General features: G+C 44.7%; 1 protein-coding gene across 4 annotated transcripts in view; it reads left to right on the forward strand.

Annotated features, from left to right (window-relative positions):
* BRINP2 (BMP/retinoic acid inducible neural specific 2) overlaps positions 1-13,307 on the forward strand; it is a 388,544-nt gene extending 375,237 nt beyond the window's left edge. For all 4 annotated transcript variants that reach the window (XM_063939715.1, XM_063939712.1, XM_063939713.1 and 1 more), the window contains exon 8: positions 10,835-13,307. In XM_063939715.1, coding sequence (XP_063795785.1) covers positions 10,835-11,948 — 1,114 coding nt within the window. In that variant the 3' untranslated portion in view covers positions 11,949-13,307. The remainder of the gene's footprint in view (positions 1-10,834) is intronic.
* Positions 13,308-14,187: the final 880 nt, after the last annotated feature.

The following is a 14,187-nucleotide window of genomic DNA, read 5'->3' on the forward strand; positions in this document are numbered from 1 at the left end:
CGAACAGACCCATAAAGACACAGAAATAAAATCCAAAAACAAAATAGAAAAACAAAACACATAAGGTCAGTGTCATAAGACAAAGTGAAGCTGTATAAAATATAAGAAAGCTACCTATAAATATATTTAACATTTGAGACAAAGTACATACTGTACAGGATTATTTAGGACTGAGGGATTAGATAGTAACATATTACTTTATACTAAATACTGTAGGTGCGGAATGGCTTTATGTGAATAAAGGCATACAATGTAATTAGAATATTCGAAATATTTTTTATAAATCACATTAAAATCTCTTAAAATATATATATTCATTTTCTCAGAGTTTTGCACATGTACACTAACCTCTGGGACAGTGCTGGGGTGCCCTAGTGCTCAGAGTCAAGAGCACCGCCGGCTGGGGGGGGGAGGGGGCACAAGGAGACTGCACACCCGTCTCTGAACCTCTTCCTCACACCTCTGTAGGAACCTCTTAATTTCAGTGATTTGCGTTCAGGGTAGCAGGGAAGGCAGAGCCTCACCAGTCATACCCCAGTATACAGATGAGGCCATGCTCATCTTCACTGCAATATAACACGCTGCAACACGGCTTGCTGCATGGTGTGCCAGGCTGCGACAATTCGCAGCTGGCTATAGCTTCATTAAGAATAGTTGCTGCCGTAATGTAACATGCCGCATCACAGTAAGATGAGCCGGGCTACATCTGTACTCCAGAGATTTGACGATAAAAATGATTAGAATAATATAAATACTAGAGATGTGCACCGGAAATTTTTCGGGTTTTGTGTTTTGGTTTTGGGTTTGGTTCCATGGCCGTGTTTTGGGTTCGAACACGTTTTGGCAAAACCTCACCGAATTTTTTTTGTCGGATTCGGGTGTGTTTTGGATTCGGGTGTTTTTTTCAAAAAACCCTAAAAAACAGCTTAAATCATAGAATTTGGGGGTCATTTTGATCCCAAAGTATTATTAACCTCAATAACCATAATTTCCACTCATTTTCCGTCTATTCTGAACACCTCACACCTCACAATATTATTTTTAGTCCTAAAATTTGCACCGAGGTCGCTGGATGACTAAGCTCAGCGACCCAAGTGGCCGACACAAACACCTGGCCCATCTAGGAGTGGCACTGCAGTGTCACGCAGGATGGCCCTTCCAAAAAACACTCCCCAAACAGCACATGACGCAAAGAAAAAAAGAGGCGCAATGAGGTAGCTGTGTGACTAAGCTCAGCGACCCAAGTGGCCGACACAAACACCTGGCCCATCTAGGAGTGGCACTGCAGTGTCACGCAGGATGGCCCTTCCAAAAAACAATCCCCAAACAGCACATGACGCAAAGAAAAAAAGAGGCGCAATGAGGTATCTGTGTGAGTAAGCTAAGCGACCCTAGTGGCCGACACAAACACCTGGCCCATCTAGGAGTGGCACTGCAGTGTCAGGCCGGATGGCCCTTCCAAAAAATACTCCCCAAACAGCACATGACGCAAAGAAGAAAAAAAGAGGCGCAATGAGGTAGCTGTGTGACTAAGATAAGTGACCCTAGTGGCCGACACAAACACCTGGCCCATCTAGGAGTGGCACTGCAGTGTCACGCAGGATGGCCCTTCCAAAAAATACTCCCCAAACAGCACATGACGCAAAGAAGAAAAAAAAGAGGCGCAATGAGGTAGCTGTGTGACTAAGATAAGCGACCCTAGTGGCCGACACAAACACCTGGCCCATCTAGGAGTGGCACTGCAGTGTCACGCAGGATGGCCCTTCCAAAAAACACTCCCCAAACAGCACATGACGCAAAGAAAAATGAAAGAAAAAAGAGGTGCAAGATGGAATTGTCCTTGGGCCCTCCCACCCACCCTTATGTTGTATAAACAGGACATGCACACTTTAACCAACCCATCATTTCAGTGACAGGGTCTGCCACACGACTGTGACTGAAATGACGGGTTGGTTTGGACCCCCACCAAAAAAGAAGCAATTAATCTCTCCTTGCACAAACTGGCTCTACAGAGGCAAGATGTCCACCTCATCATCATCCTCCGATTCATCACCGTGTACATCCCCCTCCTCACAGATTATCAATTCGTCCCCACTGGAATCCACCATCACAGCTCCCTGTGTACTTTGTGGAGGCAATTGCTGCTGGTGAATGTCTCCATGGAGGAATTGATTATTTTCTGGAAGTAACCTCGTACGCCGATTGCTGACAAGGTGAGCGGCGGCACTAAACACTCTTTCGGAGTACACACTTGTGGGAGGGCAACTTAGGTAGAATAAAGCCAGTTTGTGCAAGGGCCTCCAAATTGCCTCTTTTTCCTGCCAGTATACGTACGGACTGTCTGACGTGCCTACTTGGATGCGGTCACTCATATAATCCTCCACCATTCTTTCAATGGTGAGAGAATCATATGCAGTGACAGTAGACGACATGTCCGTAATCGTTGGCAGGTCCTTCAGTCCGGACCAGATGTCAGCATCAGCAGTCGCTCCAGACTGCCCTGCATCACCGCCAGCGGGTGGGCTCGGAATTCTGAGCCTTTTCCTCGCACCCCCAGTTGCGGGAGAATGTGAAGGAGGAGATGTTGACAGGTCGCGTTCCGCTTGACTTGACAATTTTCTCACCAGCAGTTCTTTGAACCCCTGCAGACTTGTGTCTGCTGGAAAGAGAGATACAACGTAGGTTTTAAATCTAGGATCGAGCACGGTGGCCAAAATGTAGTGCTCTGATTTCAACAGATTGACCACCCGTGAATCCTTGTTAAGCGAATTAAGGGCTCCATCCACAAGTCCCACATGCCTAGCGGAATCGCTCAGTGTTAGCTCCTCCTTCAATGTCTCCAGCTTCTTCTGCAAAAGCCTGATGAGGGGAATGACCTGACTCAGGCTGGCAGTGTCTGAACTGACTTCACGTGTGGCAAGTTCAAAAGGTTGCAGAACCTAGCACAACGTTGAAATCATTCTCCACTGCGCTTGAGACAGGTGCATTCCACCTCCTATATCGTGGTCAGTTGTATAGGCTTGAATGGCCTTTTGCTGCTCCTCCAACCTCTGAAGCATATAGAGGGTTGAATTCCACCTCGTTACCACTTCTTGCTTCAGATGATGGCAGGGCAGGTTCAGGCGTTTTTGGTGTTGCTCCAGTCTTCTGTACGTGGTGCCTGTACGCCGAAAGTGTCCCGCAATTCTTCTGGCCACCGACAGCATCTCTTGCACGCCCCTGTCGTTTTTTAAATAATTCTGCACCACCAAATTCAAGGTATGTGCAAAACATGGGACATGCTGGAATTTGCCCAGATTTAATGCACACACAATATTGCTGGCGTTGTCCGATGCCACAAATCCACAGGAGAGTCCAATTGGGGTAAGCCATTCTGCGATGATCTTCCTCAGTTGCCGTAAGAGGTTTTCAGCTGTGTGTGCGTATTCTGGAAAGCGGTGATACAAAGCGTAGCCTGCCTAGGAAAGAGTTGGCGTTTGCGAGATGCTGCTACTGGTGCCGCCGCTGCTGTTCTTGCGGCGGAAGTCAATACATCTACCCAGTGGGCTGTCACAGTCATATAGTCCTGAGTCTGCCCTGCTCCACTTGTCCACATGTCCGTGGTTAAGTGGACATTGGGTACAACTGCATTTTTTAGGACACTGGTGAGTCTTTTTCTGAGGTCTGTGTACATTTTCGGTATCGCCTGCCTAGAGAAATGGAACCTAGATGGTATTTGGTACCGGGGACACAGTACCTCAAACAAGTCTATAGTTGGCTCTGCAGTAATGATGGATACCGGAACCACGTTTCTCACCGCCCAGGATGCCAAGGCCTCAGTTATCCGCTTTGCAGCAGGATGACTGCTGTGATATTTCATCTTCCTCGCAAAGGACTGTTGGACAGTCAATTGCTTGGTGGAAGTAGTAAAAGTGGTCTTACGACTTCCCCTCTGGGATGACCATCGACTCCCAGCAGCAACAACAGCAGCGCCAGCAGCAGTAGGCGTTACACTCAAGGATGCATCGGAGGAATCCCAGGCAGGAGAGGACTCGTCAGAATTGCCAGTGACATGGCCTGCAGGACTATTGGCATTCCTGGGGAAGGAGGAAATTGACACTGAGGGAGTTGGTGGGGTGGTTTGCGTGAGCTTGGTTACAAGAGGAAGGGATTTACTGGTCAGTGGACTGCTTCCGCTGTCGCCCAAAGTTTTTGAACTTGTCACTGACTTATGATGAATGTGCTGCAGGTGACGTATAAGGGAGGATGTTCCGAGGTGGTTAACGTCCTTACCCCTACTTATTACAGCTTGACAAAGGCAACACACGGCTTGACACCTGTTGTCCGCATTTGTGTTGAAATACTTTCACACCGAAAAGCTGATTTTTTTGGTATTTTCACCAGGCATGTCAATGACCATATTCCTCCCACAGACAACAGGTGTCTCCCTGGGTGCCTGACTTAAACAAACCACCTCACCATCAGAATCCTCCTTGTCAATTTCCTCCCCAGCGCCAGCAACACCCATATTCTCCTCATCCTGGTGTACTTCAACACTGACATCTTCAATCTGACTATCAGGAACTGGACTGCGGGTGCTCCTTCCAGCACTTGCAGGGGGCGTGCAAATGGTGGAAGGCGCATGCTCTTCACGTCCAGTGTTGGGAAGGTCAGGCATCGCAACCGACACAATTGGACTCTCCTTGTGGATTTGTGATTTCGAAGAACGCACAGTTCTTTGCTGTGCTTTTGCCAGCTTAAGTCTTTTCATTTTTCTAGCGAGAGGCTGAGTGCTTCCATCCTCATGTGAAGCTGAACCACTAGCCATGAACATAGGCCAGGGCCTCAGCCGTTCCTTGCCACTCCGTGTGGTAAATGGCATATTGGCAAGTTTACGCTTCTCCTCCGACGATTTTATTTTAGATTTTTGAGTCCTTTTTTTACTGATATTTTGTGTTTTGGATTTTACATGCTCTGTACTATGACATTGGGCATCGGCCTTGGCAGACGACGTTGATGGAATTTCATTGTCTCGGCCATGACTAGTGGCAGCAGCTTCAGCACGAGGTGGAAGTGGATCTTGATCTTTCCCTATTTTTGGAACCTCAACATTTTTGTTCTCCATATTTTAATAGGCACAACTAAAAGGCACCTCAGGTAAACAACGGAGATGGATGGATACTAGTATACTTATGGATGACAAGTGACTGACGACACAGAGGTAGCTACAGCCGTGGACTACCGTACTGCGTCTGCTAGTATAGAGATGATAATGATATAAAAAATATATATATATCACTACTGCAGGTATATATAATATAATGACGGACCTGCTGGACACTGTCAGCAGACTCCTAAACTACTAGTATGAAGAAGATAGAAAAAAAAAACCCACCACAGGTAGGTATACAATTATGGACGAGCACTGACGACACAGAGGTAGCTACAGCCGTGTACTACCGTACTGCGTCTGCTAGTATAGAGATGATAATGATATAAAATATATATATATATCACTACTGCAGGTATATATAATATAATGACGGACCTGCTGGACACTGTCAGCAGACTCCTAAATTACTAGTATGAAGAAGATAGAAAAAAAAACCCACCACAGGTAGGTATACAATTATGGACGAGCACTGACGACACAGAGGTAGCCACAGCCGTGGACTACCGTACTGCGTCTGCTAATATAGAGATGATAAAGATGATAGAGATGAACAAAAAAAATACAACACTACTGCAGGTAAATATTTATATAATATAATGAATGACGGACCTGCTGGACACTGTCAGCAGAATGCGTTTATAGAATAAAATAAAAAAACACCACAGGAGTGTTTAACTTTTTCAGGCAGACAATATACTGGTGGTCACTGGTCAGTCACACTGGCAGCAAAAGTGCGCACTGTACTCCTGCTATAACTGCACCCCAGTCTCCCCCACAATTCAGCTGTGTGAGCAGTGAGCACTCAGCACAGTCAGATATACATAGATGATATTATCATGCAGCACACTGAGGCTGAGCACAGATATGGTATGTGACTGTGTATCGTTTTTTTTCAGGCAGAGAACGGATTATATTAAATAATAAATAAAACTGGTGGTGGTCACTAGTAACTATCAGCAAAACTCTGCACTCTGAGTACTCCTAATGCTCCCCAAAATTACTAAGTTAGTAGTAAATCAACTCGAGTGTCTCTATCTATTCTAACGGAGAGGACGCCAGCCACGTCCTCTCCCTATCAATCTCAATGCACGTGTGAAAATGGCGGCGACGCGTGGCTCCTTATATAGAATCCGAGTCTCGCGATAGAATCCGAGCCTCGCGAGAATCCGACAGCGGGATGATGACGTTCGGGCGCGCTCGGGTTAACCGAGCAAGGCGGGAAGATCCGAGTCTGCCTCGGACCCGTGTAAAAAGGCTGAAGTTCGGGGGGGTTCGGATTCCGAGGAACCAAACCCGCTCATCTCTAATAAATACATTACCTCATGTAACGGCTCAATTTTGCTACTTGGACAATGACAATTTTCAGTGTGGCTTAGTGATTCACTGTACTGCTATAATCACAGCTTATGCTGCTCTCTATCTTACTTTTACACTGTAAGGCAATAGACATATTCGCCAGGAGAACAGGGAAGCAACTATAGACAAACTGAAACAAAACGGAGTATGCGCTGCTGTTGTGGGTTTAACGGACCTAATACAGACCTGATCGCTATTGTGCGAAATCGCACAGCGTCCGATTATCGAATGACTGCGCATGCATACGGATCGTCATGTGCATGCGCAAAGCCAAACTATGAAAAAATTCTGCATTTTTTTTATCGCTAGGCGAACGCAGGCTGATAGACAGGAAGTGGGTGTTTCGGGGGGTTGGTAACTGGCCATTTTCTGGGAGTGCCTGGAAAAACGCAGGCATTTCCAAGTGTTTTCAGGGAGGTTATGTGACGTCCGCTCCGGCCCGATTAGCCTGTTTGTATCGCACTGTAAGAGTAAGTACTGGGTTACACACAGATTGGAAAAATCATTCGATGGTGAGTGATTTGCTAACGGATTTGCAGAGGTGCAATCAGATCTGAATTAGACCCATAATCTTAACTCATCCCCACCCTTCCAATTTAATTTAGACAGTGCTAAAAATTGAGCCCCCATTCATTTACACAGATTAAACATACACTTTCCTTTAACATTGCTATATTTAATTTGCCATTGTCACTTCAATTTCAGAAATAAACACACCAATCCACTTTGGCCAGCACTGTGTGTTTTTTTTCCCGAAAGTTCTAGAGAACAGAAGTCCACACTCCTTAGGAGTTAGGAGAAAGATGGACTCATGCAAGCAAATGCAAGCATCTGGTCTCAACAGCATAAGCTCCTGGTCTAACTCAATTTCTGCTTAATTACAGACACTAAGGCGCAAAATACATTACTCTAGAAACACATACTGTATTGTTCTAATGCTTATGCTTAGCAATTGATATTTTGATGCTTCTGCCTTACAGGACATTGTAATATCATTGAATGCATAAGATCTCCACCTGTGATGATATCTGTAACATGTTAACTTAACGGAAGCAGATCTCCTGAAAGCCGCATTTTTATGGACTTTAAAACAGTCCCTTCATTCATTTATTTTGTGGACCTTTTTTGATTTTTTTTTCTAGCATTATCATGTGCAAATTAATTGTAGTAATCACCAGCAGTATTGACCCTGAAGGCTACAGCTGGCCATTTATACCCCTTTCACATCGCAAATGACAGGTCCCACCCGGGAATTGGAAACAGGTCCTTCCCGGGTGGGAGATGGCATTGGACCACAACAACTGGCTCCCTGACCCAGCAATATGCTGGGTCGGGTTGCCATAGTGGTGGGGGGTGGAGTTGGGAGCAGGGCCGGAGGCGGCGCTGGGAGATTAGTTCATCTCCACACTGCCTCTCCATATGTAGTTAACGGGTCCCGGATCACATCGACCTGGCAACCCGTTCACACTGCCCCTGACCCGGTATTCAACCCTGGAATAACACTGCTTTATTACCGAGTTGAATTACAGGGTCAGGCGACACAGGAAATCGCCACCACACAGCGACCCGTGTCGACCCGGCAATATACTGGGCCAATACCAGGGTATTTGTGCGGTGTGAAAGTGGTATTACTGGCTGACCTACAGCTGGAACGAGTAACGGGATTATTATTCAGTCTGGTCATGCACATGTACGCCGATTTGTGTGCCCATGGCCACAAAACAAGCCACATTCAGAATTGCACACAACTACACTTGTACCTGCGTGCGACTGGAGAGGCTAAGCAGTAGTGGGAAAGTGCAATCTAAGGCTGGGTACACTAGAACAATGTGTGTGATGGCCAACATTATGCCCGACAGGGCAAGATGTCGGTCGGTCGGCCATACACACTGAATGATATAGTGCGCGATTGCATGAAATTTCATTAATTAGCATCATTCAGCAGCATAGTGTCAGGTGCTGGGTCATCCCGTCATCCATGCTGCACAGCAGATGGGACGACCCTGATATCAGTCGTCGAGAGTGCATCGTGTAGTGGGTACACACTAGGCAAGGGGCGTAACTAGGTGTGGGAAGATGGTGCTTTGCACACAGCGCATTTGTACTGTGGGCGCTCCATCCGAATCAACCCCAATTGGCTACTGCTGGCTGCAGTGCTGCCCACTATAACAATAGCATTGTGCCCGACTCCTCTGCCAGACGCACAGCTGCTGATGTACATTATAGCCGGCAGCACTGCTCGGCCTCCCTATGTGCTCCACCCTACTACTCCCTTCTCGTGCAGCAGCGTCACTGCACCAGCCCCAGCCAGAGCCGTGCCTCCTCCCGACAGGTAGCCATGCAGAGGATGCCGGGTGCCACGCAGGGGATGCCAGGTGTTGCACAGGGGATGCCGGGAGGACAGAGTGGCGGCAGCTCTGATTCCATAGTGTACCACAGCTACAGCCATCACCAGCACAGGGACATCCCCCTGATGCCGCCATGGCTGCCTGCACTGCAGCCATCATCACATAGGTTCTGCTGTGTGTGTGTGTGTGTGTGTGTGTGTGTGTGTGTGTGTGTGTGTGTGTGTGTCTCCCTCATCTCTCTCTCTCTCCTCTCTCCTCCTCCCACTCCTCTCTCTCTGTCTCCTTCCCACCACTCTCTCTCGGTCTCTCTACCTGCCACCTTTCTTTCTCTCTCCCTCCCAACCCTCTCTCTCTTGTGACTCTACCTGACGTAATGTGTAAAAGGGGACTCTACCTGCTGTAATAAGTAAAAGGGGACCCTACCTGCCATAATGAGTAAAAGGGGATCCTAGCTGCCGTAATGAGTAAAAGAGGACTCCACCTGCCATAATGTGTAAAAAGGGGACTCTACCTGCCGTAATGTGTAAAAGGTGACACTACCTGCTGTACTGTGTAAAAGGGGACTTTACCTGCCGTAATGTATAAAAGGGAGCTCTACCTGCCGTAATGTGTAAAAGGGGACTCTACGTGCCATAATGTGTAAAAGGTAGCTCTACCTGCCATAATGTGTAAAAGGGGGCTCTACGTGGTGTAATGTGTGATAGGGATTCTACCTGGAGTAATGTGTAAAATGGGGCTCTACCTGGCGTATGGCGTGAAAGGGGCTCTACCTTGTGTAAAGTGTGTAAGTGGCGCTAATGTGCAGTGTAATTTGAATAACGGAGACTACTCTGCAGCGTAATATGAATTGGTATTATTTTGTGGCACATACGGGCACTGACCCTATTTTAAATATGGGGGGGGCGCTGATGCTGTTTCTTGCACACAGCTCTAAAATGTCTAGTTACGACACTGCACTAGATAATGTGGACCGCAGGATTGGACGACATATCGCCTAGTGTGTACCCAGCCTAAGGTAGTCTAAGTACAGAATAGGCCTGTTTATGCCATTGCAAACAGATGCACATACGTTGCCAGTAACCATATCTTTGCAGATATACAGTGCAGATATACGGATGATGATGATGATGACCACAGTCTTCAGCACTAGCTAACCTCCTCTCATTGGCTGAATGCAAATTCACCTCTGAAGCTGATAGGTGCTTCCACATGATGAAACATGCATATATTATAGAATTGGTGGAGCATATTTAAAAAAAAAAAAATTTTTTATATTGTCATTAATATCTTTCAATACATGAGACTATACATATGGGCAAATATACGGTGTTTTAACGGTTAACATAAATAGTGTGCCAACATTGTATCAGACCCATAATGCCTTAGGCTAAAGTGTATGCTAAAATGATACCCTTCTTATAAATATGGGTTATGATTCAACATCAACATTGTCCTCTAGCATCTGAGAACCTGTATAGCCTTTATTCTCTGGCATTATGGTAAAAACTGCATCCAGCCCTTAAAGCTGCATTAATTTGCTGTATGCATTTATGCATTCTTCCCTGATTCACGTTGGTTATAAATATGTATGCATCTTGCCATTTGTAGTGATGTGTATATGACCTAGCAGGAGCTGGAGTAGATATGATTTATAAGGGACAAAACCAAATACTATCATTCTCATGAGCAATACTGTATGTTTGTGCATGGTAATCTGACTTTCACACCAAGAGCATATTGTTTCCTATGCCTCAATATATCTCAATTTATGGAAACTTGCACATATATTTGTGAATGTTGCAAACGTCCTTTAATATAAAAGTGTCTTATTTAGTTACCATGGTCTTCAAGGCAAAAATAAAATATGCATAATGCTTCATAATTATGACATGGTCAGATCTTGTATACAGTATGTTAGTGGAATATTACAGTTAAAGTAACACTTCACTTAAATCATGTTTGTTTTGCTTCCCTCCAGATCTGTCGCTTACTGGTGGCATCGGATCCAGTCTCTTCTCTACTGTAGTGGATCCCTCATGCCAGGCACATTTCTAGAGGCGTCCCACAGCTGCACCTGCACTCTCCAGCATCCCAACTGCCAGGGGAACATTCCATGCATACAAGGTCCTGGCCCTTTGTGTTCCCTTTGTTCCACAGCTCACCCTGCCCAGTGTGCCAGCTGCAACCCAGGATATACTCTCTCAGCTCAAGGCCTGTGTGTGCCTTCAGTGCCTGAGTCCTCAGAACATTACTTGGGGACAGAAGGTAGTTTGCAGGACTTGGAAGTAAAGTACTTGCTCCTTAAACGGGACGGACGCTTGAGAGCCCCGGCATTCTTCATCTCTGGAGATCTGCGGCTTGGCATGTGGTTTCAAATGGGGGGCAGGAAGCGAATGCTATTGACCTGCAAGAGTAACAAACACTGGCCAAGTCAGCTCCACTTACTTCTAGGACTTTCCATGCGCCTCTGCCTTGCCGGGAATGGGACAAGAGACCCTCAAGTAACAGTTTATGTTAATCCCTTTGGAGGGAGCCACTCAGAAAGCTGGTTGCTGCCTGCTGGGGAACAAGGTTATTCTAGTTGGGAGAAGACCTGGGACATGGAAGGAGGAGACCGTTGCCAGAATTGGACTTTAATACTTGGCCACCGCTGGCGGTCATTTTTTGAAACTGTCCATTTTTACATGAGAAGCAATCCTCTCGAAGAGGAAGGGGAAGAAGATTCAGCTGAATGGACTGACAAACAGACTTTGGATGACAAGTTGGAAGATCCAGAGTATGTCCGTATTGATGGTCTTCACGCTTTTGGCTATAGCGTGCCCTTTGATCCAGAAGCCATCAGAGGCTTAGCTCAGCAAATGGAGCAGCCTGGTTCTAGAGAAGGTGCACTGCTGGAAATGCTAGAGCTGAGAAAGCGGGTGAATTTCTTGTCCCCGCCAGGTAGCCGTAAGCTGGATCTATTTAGTTGCTTACTGCGGCATCGGCTTAAAATGAGCAGCAATGAGGTGGGAAGAATACAGGCCCAACTTTCATTATTCAGCAGCCAGCTACCTAACAGCTCAACATACGAGACAGCAAAGCTCTGCAGCTAGAAATTCCGACAAGTGGTTTAATTTGCCCCTTTACTACACCAAGATGGTTAATCGGGCCCAGGAGGCATGTACAGTGTCTAGTTTTTATGAAGTCATTTCTTTTAACCACTTCAGTAGTCTTGGATCTGCAATATCTTTGTATTGGAATTGCAAATGGAGCTTGAAAAAATAGTTAAACGGCCAAGCAAAGGATGCAAAGAGAAATTCTATCTTTATAATATAGCCAATGCTTACTAAAATTGATTGTGCAAATAGAATAATGTCCATCTTCTTAAGTGACATTGATGAAGTTCATTGTGTATGCAATTCTGGCAAATCAAGAGTATCTAGTGGGGGGAGGGGGACAGAGCTGTGATGGTGTCACCAAGATAACAAAACTCTACAACTCATCACAGCTAAAGCCATATTCAGAGGAGCCAACAAATGATGTCCAGTTCCCTGTATTTCAAAGTAGTGGACCACTTGAATATCTTACCATATGGTGTCTCAAGATGAACCAAGCAAAAAAAAAAAAAAAGAACTTAAAATGGAAGAAAATAAACATGTAGTATAAGGATTATTTTCAAAAAGTGTCAAATTTAAATGTACTTGAACCAGCTGGGAAAATAAAACTGTAGAAAGCTGGTTATTTATACTTTCACTGTTGGCTTAAACTAACAGTTCAACTATCTCCTGAAAAAAGCCTTATTATTGTCACCAGTAACATTTACAACAGTGTGCTTGATCTGGTACAAAGGGGGTTAATGGAGCTTAGTCGTTGATTATAAAGGGTCATACATTTGCAAAAACTGACAAAAAAGCACAAGAAAATATAAGACTTTGCAGTGACCACTGTGTGTTGATGTTTTGAATAAGTACACATTCTGAGTGTGTCTGTGTGGACACAAGGTTTAGTGTGTGATTAGGAATATCCAGGTCTTTTGTGTGTATGTGCTTAAGACAAAACAAGAAGGGGAGCATTGTAGTCCCTAACGCAATTTATAATATTTAATTTGTATGTAGACCTGGTAATGAATGCAGATTTGTACCGGCAGAACACAAGCTCATTGAACGACTGTCTCGAGAATACAGCCTATTTTGAAATATCTGTAAGCCTAGCAGAGATAATATACAGTATGCCTTCTTCAAGGTCAAGAGAAGCCAGTATTGGCATATAGTAAATATATTCTATCAATGGACACAGGTTGGACTAATTATGCACCGTTGAGCATGACAAAAGATTATAGGTCATTTTCTAAGCGATTCGGCAAGTCCGTTTGTTTGAATGTGCCATAAGGTGATTTATAACCTACCTGTGGCCATGTGTTTTCAGATATTTGTATCTCAAGCAGGGCTCAATAAAGACAAGGAAGCTTTTTAGGACTCTGTGTTTTAAAGCAGCAATTTACCTATTCCCTGCTTGACACTTGGTCTTCAGGTTATTCAAGGTTCTGCTTGGAAAAAGCTTTAGAAATGCAATTTTTTTCAAGTAGTCTATACAAGTGTTTCTTAGTCTGCAATCCCTGAAGACCAGAGTTTAGAAACACAACCAGACCATAACATTATCCCAGTTTGAGAACAGAGGTGTCAATATGAGGATTGAGTATTTTGACTGGCTCTCCTCTCCTATGCCAGGGATGTACTTCTATATTGCTGTTAACTGGTTTGTGAACAATTTAGTAAATCACCAATGTCATTTACTATAAAACTTGTCTTAACACTCAGACACTGACCAATTTATACTATATTTATCATGTTGCTGAGTTAAAGTCTTAACGTGTGAATATACCGGAATCGGCAAACATTCTTCTTGCCTATTCCATAAAGGTTTCCAGCAGATCTGTATATTGAGGGGATTTAATTGAAACTCTAGCACCAAGGAAAACATGCAAATTGTTATAAACACAACATGTAACATATTTATAATTTAAAATCCACCTTTTATTTACAACTTTGCAATTGTTACAGCATTTTTTTTTTATCCTGATGCTAAAAGTGAGCAAGTGTTGGGTAGGGCATGCTTGCGAAACATTTATTAAAAAGTCATATAAAAATATAGTATACACCTAGTGCAGGGCATTTCAGGAGGATTTTAAACAGAATAAAGCAAAAATAGATACAACACAATGAGATAGAATCTGTCTAGTGCCATTCAAGAAAAAAAGAGCACATGAGTTTTTTAGTTTTATGGTGTTGTTTACTCCGTAACATTGACGGGAAACTCTTGTTGACATTTTCCTGTGTCGACCTTCTGTCAAAG

This window comes from Pseudophryne corroboree, chromosome 9 (genome assembly GCF_028390025.1).
Source record: "Pseudophryne corroboree isolate aPseCor3 chromosome 9, aPseCor3.hap2, whole genome shotgun sequence".
NCBI lineage: Eukaryota > Metazoa > Chordata > Amphibia > Anura > Myobatrachidae > Pseudophryne > Pseudophryne corroboree.